Here is a 9,222-nt window from a genome sequence, read left to right as displayed (position 1 = left end):
AAATATATTATATTATAATAATATTATTATAAATATAATATATATATTAATAATGTTAAAAAATACACACATATTATTTTTAATTACAAATATTTAATAATGAGGAAAATATGTGTTTTTGCAATATGCGATATTTGTAAATCTGGAAAAAATCTGGTTCTGAGATTCGTATAAAGAATATTTTTACAGACTATGTACATATTTGAAATTCATAAGATTATTATTCTGCAATCGCGCGTGTAAAGTTTTGAGTTTCGCACTTCGGATAAAAGAATCTTATGCAAAAAATATTCCGTGCCGAAGTGCCGTTTCAGTTTCTTTTTCGCAATCCGCGACAAGTCTCCCGTCGACCTGTAGTTTTACAGTTCGTCCAAAAGTTCCGCCGTCTCGCAAACTTCGCCAGGATGGATTGCTGGCGCGAGTTAGTGCGCGAGAAGTTCTGTATGACCGAGAGTGTAGCTTGTAAATTTCTTTTCGCCGGGCGATATATCTTCTGTGATGCAATGTTAGCGAATGTTTCCGTCTGCAGGCGACCCAATAATTCTTACAGCACCTGCGTACGGATATGGATTGATGTGATCCATCGTTCGACCATCACATTTCTTGTGACCTTTCAGTATAACTTCGTCAGCTATAACGAATATAATATAAATAATGTTGCTCCTATAATCATTTATTATTTTATTATTTTGCTCTTTCAGCTTTTTGCTGTTTCGATATTTTGGGTTATTTATAATATATTGCAATTATTTTTGAAAAAATTGATAACAATAATAATTGATAAAAATAATTATTTTTTTTTATTTATGGAAGGAAAAGAGAAATAGGATTACTTTTTATTCTCCAATTTATTATTTACATTAACTCAGTTAATGCAATATTAAATATGCATATAATGAAATAAATTTTTTGGGATGAGATTAACTTTTTATTGCACATATTTTAAGCTTTTTAAAGATTAAAGAAGAAACTGATTTTTTATAACAATTGGATAATAACAAACTATACTGAGTGCAACGGGATATAAATTGCCTTCATACGCAAAACACTTTCATTTTGCGTATCGAGCGAGAAAAATATTCGCATAATTTGCTCATAAATATTACTAGTCGTCTATATGGCGCACCATGCAATTTGGTGGCGAATTTGTATGACGCAGATGCAGGAGTACTTATGCTAAGCGTATTTTATAAACGGTACATACAGATGCGAAGGTCTGACATTTTTTAACCGAGTTAATTACTTTATGTTTTTTCTGTAACCATTAAGGTTTGTAAGAGCAAATGTAGAATTTTTTATATTTTTAAATGTATGTATATACGATAGAATTCAGCAAAATATTTCTCTCCAAACTGATATCTTGTTTCGCGGAAAATATTCTGTTTGATAAAAAATTATTTTGTTTTAGCAAGTAAATATGTCGAGTACAAAAAATGTTATTTTTCACAATATTTTAAAACGAAATACGCGTAACAGTGTCCTGCAGTATAGTAAAATAATGTTGTATTGTTACATTTTATCGTGCTAACATTTTAAAGGGAAAAAGGGAAAGAGGATTAAAAGCTGCATGATACACACTACTGGGATAGAATTACGTTGTTGCTATTCATTAGCGGTATAAAGAGCAAGTCGCGGAATATTCCGCGTTTACCCAGCTCACTATTCTCCAATGATCAGGAGCTACAATGTATTTCCTCACTTTGTCCGTATTCCTGTGCCTCGCGGGCTTAGCTTGTTTGTTGCGCTTTGTGCGCGTTTCTCGCTCGGCGACTTCCACCGTGTTTCCCGTTTTTATTTGCACGTTAATATTACATCTGCTCTGTTATTCTGTAGCTCTTGCGTAACGCACATATAACAGGAGGATACGTCGTGGAACGGATCGAAATTCCGCGAACGAGGACCTCATAGAAACATGTATTTTCCGCGTCGAAAATATTTGTAGTCTCATCTAATATGATGGATTATTTTAACTGGTGTCCACGTATCGGAAAAATTTTAGATACGTGTAAACGATTTTAACGCTTTAGGCTTTGATAATACTGCAATAACGTGTTGAATTCCAATTTATTTTTTCCGATAACAGCAAAATGTCACCACAAAAATGTGATTATTACCACAAAGCTTATGTTACGCATTTAAAAGCATTTTAGCATTCGAAATGTACGGCATTTATTAATTTTAACTATAAATTTGAATATTGAGAATGAGGTCCGATAGAGGTTGAAACGTTTGTTATGTTTTTATAATATATTTATTAATACATAGCATTGAATATTCAGCCGCATCCAGTTTGGCTCGCAGTTCCTTCTTTTGTATTTATTGAATTTTTTAAATTTTAGAATATTTTATATAATTATTGATTCTAACATGATATATTTTTAATGTAAGAATTTTAATGTGAGAAAAGTATTTTGTTAAATATAAAGAATTAAAGTAAAAAAATGAGGATAATAATTCTTTTTTGTATTAGAGAAAAAAACTCTTGATTTATGCTTTTATTATCTGCAAATTATAATTATAATTATAATTGGCAGATTGATTGTTATATCTGTTCAATAAAGCTGTAAATTCTGAAGTAGTCAAGTTAAATATTATGAGCTTTTACAATAAACCGTTACTTAAGCTTTAAGTCTTGCCATAAGAATTGAACAACCATAGTCAATTATTCTTCTCATTTGACTGTAACTGGTTAATTTAATTTAAAGCTTAAGTAACGGTTTATTGTTAAATAAGTGGAATAAATCTTATTCTAAAAATATATTATTAAATTCTGTATTCAAAACTAAAAAGAATATTAATACACATACATTATCGTAATTCAATAAAAGTCCAAGTTACAAGCAATTGAAGATGTCTAGTACATTATCAATCGGAATAATCCAAAGGTGTAGGATTAAAGAATCACTATAGAATTCTTCAAGTAAGAGTTAGAGTTAATAAAGAACGTAGATTTTTATTTATTTTATTATTATTTTATTTTATTGTAATAAGATAGAATGAGCTAGATGTCGAGAGAAAGAGAGAGAGATTGCCTAAGATAAAATGAGAAAGCAACAATGGAATATTGTTTTATTCTGTCCCGCTGTTACATATGGCGAATTAATAAAAAAAATCATCACTCGATGTTCTGATTCCGATATTTGACTTGAGGAACTCTATCAATTACTACTGACACAACATTAGTTGCAACTGCTGCTTGCATATGCAAAAATGTCAGTAGCGAGTCTCGTTACTCGGTTTTCGCAAGAGCTATCGCGGGAACGGCGTGTAATAATTTCGTAATTACCAGGCCTGTTGCTCCCCAGAGAGAGCTCGGCGTGGTCATGGCAAGTATGATTTTGCATTCACGCCGCAGATTCCCGTGGGTATCGTTGTTGCCAGTCGTAGCAGGACGGGAAGAAGAAGAAACTGCGGAAGTGGAGAATCCCTCTTGCATCTCTCGTGATGGCCTTTTTGCCTGCGGAAATGCCAGTGTTTTCCGCCCCGTCTGTCATTGCGCCTTCGCCTTTCTTTCTCGCATTTGTTGCTCTTTGTGTCTACCAGAGTCGTTCTTCTAAAGTCCATTTTCACGATTCAATAATTCCTTTGTTTCTATGTTCATTATGACGCTACATAACGTATCTTTAGAATTCATATTTAATAAGTCTGATGGAAAATTATGATATAATTGAAGGAGTATGCTGTAGGTTTCTGACAATATAATTATAAAGCTGTTAAAGGAACAATTGTTGATAGTTAAAGCTATCATTGATTATTCCTCCTATAGGATATTTGACAATGGAATTATGATTATTTAAGAGACCTCAATCGATCGACAGAAAATAGCGAAGAATGAGTTTAACAATTAATAGCCAAGAATAACGTACGCTTTGATAATATAAAATATAAATCTTTTATGCATTTGCGCGCGCGCGCCTACGAGTATTAATTACATAAAACATGTTTTATAGAAGGCTTTTATTTTTTATTTAGTATATCCGATATTGCGAAGCGAGTGTTTCGTTTCCGTGGTAAATTTGATAAAAATTTTCAGCGCTTTACTGGAGACAGTTTGTAATTTGATCGCGAACTAGATCCCACGTTTACCATCAGCAAACCCCGCCATTTAGCGCGAATAAATTTTCGCTTTTGTCTTTTTCGTAGTGCCTTGCTTAGCGTTATCCGAGCTCCTGAAAAATTATGTGCGATTTAAAAATCTGAGAATATATTCATTAAATTACTAACGTATAAATGATAGTTACATTATAACAAAATATAAGGCTGAACTGTTCATTTTCCAAATTATTTATAATGAAATATGAATATATTTATTTTTGATTTTATTGGTATTCTATTATCTTTTAGTATGTATATATATTTCAACTAACAATAGTTCACAATTGAACTACTGTCAAATTTAATATACTTACTCATATTTTTCGAAAAGCAGATATTGTCTGTTGATATGGATGTTAAGACGCTTTATATCGTACGCGAAGTGATATGAGTATTGGGATTTATAAATAAATTAGTACTTGATTTATTTTTGGCATGAAGCCGCGAGATCGAGGGGAGTGACTCGAGAGAGGTCAGCAGGAGATCGGATGATTTATCGTCGTAATTAATTCGGCACCAGCCTGCCGCTGGCTTTCGCGCGTCACGCAAGAGATACAGAACGGAAGAAAAAGGGTCATGCTCAGGGATTATTAACGATGCTATGGATGAGCACGATTTTCAAATTTACGTCAGTTGCATTACTTCCGCTTCTCGTACACGCAAAATAAAAATTACATTAGTCTTGAAAAGTGTTGGAAAAATTTCTCTTCCTTCCATCTATCTCTCTGCATAAACGCGTGTACGCTACGGAAACCCGTGTTTACTACAGTTTCTCTCCAAACTGTAATTACATTTGCAACTGAAAAAAGCGGTTATATTTTTATAACTTGAATTTTTAAATTGCTAGTACTTTGCTACAACTGGAAGCTCGTAATATATCTAACCATCATACCTGTGTAAAATAAAAAATATTTGACTCTTTTGCAATGAAATTCGTTACGTTGTGGTATCGTTATAGTTATTATCAGCTCTTCCTGATTTTCTTGTATAATATTTTACATGCTACATTATAGTAATGTTTAAATAATACCGAAAATTGCATCACGCTTGTAGATTTGAAGTATCACAGTTATAATGTTGTTTTAAAATAACCAAAGTTGACTTTATGTATCAAAGTTTTCTTTATACGAACTACTCTCGTAAATGTTTTAAATTACACAAAACGGATGATCGATCCAAGCTACATGATCGTACGTGGCCGATTAAGAGGGTCGGAGTTTTAAAAAGTTTGGCGATAAACGTTCCGCGAGAGAGTGTAAAATTGTCGAGTATTCACGTTGAAAGATACTTGAAAGTATTCTTATCACATTTTATATATTATTCTTATCATACAATAGTGTGTCTATTTTGTGATACAATCAGTGAATTCATTTTGATATAATACTGGCAATATTCTTTATTAAGTTTGATTTATTAATTTCTCATTTTGATTGTATTATAATGTTTTATTATATTTTTTACTAAAAATAATTATTATGGAATGGAAAAAAAATTTTTATAATATATTTAAAGATTTATCATGCACACACGTATGTCCTTTATCTAAAAAATTTTCTTTTTTATTATTTTTCTGAAATTGAAATTTTTTCATTATATTTTATAACAAATTAAACAATTTATGGTGATAATGTTTTAAAATTATCAAAATATTATAGATTTTCAAATATATATTTTCTAATATTATTAAATCAAACTGATCTTCTTAATTTATACTTATCTATCACAAAGCATCTACAATATTGAGAAACGCATTATGCTTGAGGGATGGTCGTATACAGTCAGACATAATAGCTATTAGCACAGTATGTCTTATTTTCCTAACAAGCAATATCTAACGAGAGGTTTTGTTCCATCAACTGTACTTGGTTGTCACTAGTTGATCCTCCTCCATATACCTAGTTATCGATTATTATAACAAGCAACAATAATCGGCGCGACTTCTCCGTTCTCTGTTTGCACAAGATCTTCAAATTAATCTGGAGGAGAATTTAATTAGTTGGCGAACAATGGCACTGTGACGTGAGACAGAAACGCGGGGATGCGGAAACCGCGTCGATCAGTCATTTACAGACCGTCAGGTACCAACATCGATTACTCTTGCCGAGTGCACTTAATCCACGGCGTATATTGTTAAGCATTAATCGCGACAGCGGTGTTGCGCGGAATGCTACACGCTACACCGTTCAGTGATAATCGATAATCGTACCACACCGCTAGCGTGCATGATGGATCATACTGGAAAATTCGATTATCGGCTCCATTTTTTGGTAACGACCAATCATTCATCGGCCGGTGAATAACGTCGATTCTCGTCCTTATGAAATATTTTGCGCGCCGGTAAATTTTTTCGCAAGCTTAGCATAGGCAGACTCAAATTTTTGAGATCGTATTACTTTAATATACTCTGAAATTTTTATGTAAGTTTATAAACTGACATTTTTAATCATTAAAAGTATTAAAAAATTATCTTACAATTAGTTATTTATTTTAAATATTTTCTATTCGCTAGTGAAATATTTTTATATAAACCTAAATATATTAATTGTATTCCAATTTTTTTAAATAACATTCTTTCGAAAATAAGAACAAATTTTAACAAAATACCGTTATAAAAATGTTCTCTATTTAGCTATTAAAATTTTCATCGTCTAATGGTATTGTATCAACTGGTTACACCGTAAATATTCCATGCCGTTTGAGAATTTCGTTTCTAATTTTCAGTAGTGCAGTTGAGCATTGATCAGACACGTATTCGTGTCCGAGCTCGTCCACTGGTCTGGTAGGTGCAGTGCTCAACAAGCGAATCGATGGTTTTACAGCTCGGTCCCTTGCCCTGCGATCATGCTATTCAATATTGCCAAAGGTTCACTGCTCGACGAGTGAGCGCTGCTTTTATTATACCCAGCGAATGTGGCCTCCTTCGTCGATCGTCAATGTTCATTCGCTGCTATACGAGTCGAAACGAAAAGGCATTTTCAGCGTACCTATTACTTCTTTAATGTTGGTTCGTTGCGTTTCTCTATTCGAATAATAGTAGAAAATTTGATATTTGGCTGATGAATATTCAATGATGTGCTGGCTATTTTGCGACTTCGTTGTAATGTGAATTTATCGGGAAAGTTTGCTCAGCAGAAGCAATTTACTAGCATGTAAATATTATAAAGTTTGTATACATTTTGTTTTTTCTTTTTTAAATATTTACAGTAAAAGAGTTAATAGCAAAAAATGTCAGACATTTTTTGCATAATATAATTTTTAAATCCATTTGATTGTCCATGTTTTTATGAAGAATTTCGCAAACATCGAGAATATTTTATTGAAATATATTTTTATATAAAATATTCTGACGGATAAAAAAAAAGTAAAATGAAATATTGAAGCTTGCATGTATGTAAACTTGCTAATGGAGAAATGTATAATTATATTTTTTTAGTAAGTAGTACGAATTTTATAAAAATCTTTTACACGCATAGAACGTTACGGATTATGTTGTTTACTTCATGTAAAACGTAAGTTAGAATTTATGTAATTTTAATTATCAGTTATGTTCTAATTAATGTTCTCATATAATTTAATACAATTTAATTATCTGTGTGTCTTAACTTAAAGTTAAATAAATCTAAATATAATTAAGTATATAATGATCAAATTTAACACAAATCAGAGGATCGATTATATTTGATGAAAACGAATTTTGATGTTTAATAATATTAGTTCGGTCAAATGAAAAGGTGACAAGTGTTGTAGCAACCACCTCCGGCATAATACCAAATAATCTGTTATGCATATTTGATGTTGGCTACATATATGATGTTACGTGTGCATAACATGTGTGTGACGTCACGTACTTTTGAATAGGAGGCGTTGGTAACAAGTACAATTAGTTGCTTTATTATCCAATTAACTGGATGTCAAGTGGATAAATGGCGTTTTGACTGGAAAATTCGACTGATGAAGAACGCGCAATAATACATTTTCTAATTGAATTTCTAATCTGAAGATACGATGCTGATCATTCATTTTGTCTTTTGTGACACAAATCTTTGCTATACACGACAAATGTTTATGTAAAAATGAAATAAATATCTATCAGTAAAATATTTCTATCAGTTAAAAATTAGTTAGAAACCGTATCACCGCACGTTGTTGTTTATCAGATAAATTTTCTGTTAAAACGCTGTTTATCCTCTTAACTAGCGAACTGAACGGTAAAACACTAACTGTGCTCGTTACCAATGCCTCTTATCCAAGAACATGTCATATACACGTGATGTCATGCACACGTAATATCACATATGTTACCAACACTAAATATGCATAATGGACTTTTTGATATACTGGAGATGGTTCCTACAATACTCGTCACTTTTTCATTTGATCAAACTAATATTATTGTGAATTCTTATAATTTCTAGTTTAAACAACTGCGCACCAATATTTGCTGATTTTGAAACAATATCAGAAACTAGAATATGTAATATTACAAATTAAAGTGATAAGCAATCTGATGCTAATAAAATTTTAATCAAATTTAGTTTTTGCCAAAGGAGTTAATGAAAATACATGGAACTGCGTGACTATATAAAACATTACAAGTTACTGTTTTTGCGACTCTGCGAATTGATTTTATGTACGTCTTAGAGCGGTTGGCCGTTTTAATACATCTTCATATCATTGTACACTGATTTAATCTAGCTATAAAAAATAAAATGCAAATATTTCGAATTATAAAATACTTATTTTATCTAACAGAGAGTACAATAAAGTGATTTTATCTATTTGTTTATATTTATGTATATTAAACATAAATTAAACATACTTTTATGACAATTTATGTACAATAGTTCTATATACCACTGAGTGCATCTAATAGGTATCACTATTAGCTTGTTATTCGATATTAGCTTATTATTCGATATTATAAAATATAATTTACGGCATAAAAAATAATAATAGTTCCTAAAAATAGAAACCAGATATAAAGAACAATGTTAAAAAAAGACCGTTTTTTGTCCACCAATGGACATGTAAAAGCATAGTAAATTTTATAGATTTTGATTCGCCAAATAGGAGTGCTGTTAGTTTTCACTGAAAATCGTCATTTTTTTCAGATTTAAGTTATCATGT

The 9,222-nt window shown here is 31.4% G+C and overlaps 1 protein-coding gene across 1 annotated transcript in view; it reads left to right on the top strand.

Moving 5' to 3' along the window:
* Nucleotides 1–6,225: 6,225 nt before the first annotated feature.
* LOC108750969 overlaps nucleotides 6,226–9,222 on the top strand; it is a 55,824-nt gene continuing 52,827 nt past the window's right edge. The window contains exon 1 of the mRNA XM_018490851.1: nucleotides 6,226–6,362. Within this exon, the coding sequence (XP_018346353.1) occupies nucleotides 6,318–6,362 (45 nt within the window). The 5' untranslated portion in view covers nucleotides 6,226–6,317. The remainder of the gene's footprint in view (nucleotides 6,363–9,222) is intronic.

The sequence above is a fragment of the Trachymyrmex septentrionalis genome, unplaced genomic scaffold (assembly GCF_001594115.1).
Source record: "Trachymyrmex septentrionalis isolate Tsep2-gDNA-1 unplaced genomic scaffold, Tsep1.0 scaffold40, whole genome shotgun sequence".
NCBI lineage: Eukaryota > Metazoa > Arthropoda > Insecta > Hymenoptera > Formicidae > Trachymyrmex > Trachymyrmex septentrionalis.
The sequence above is the reverse complement of the archived record's forward strand: the minus strand, read 5'-3'. Positions and strand labels throughout refer to the sequence as shown.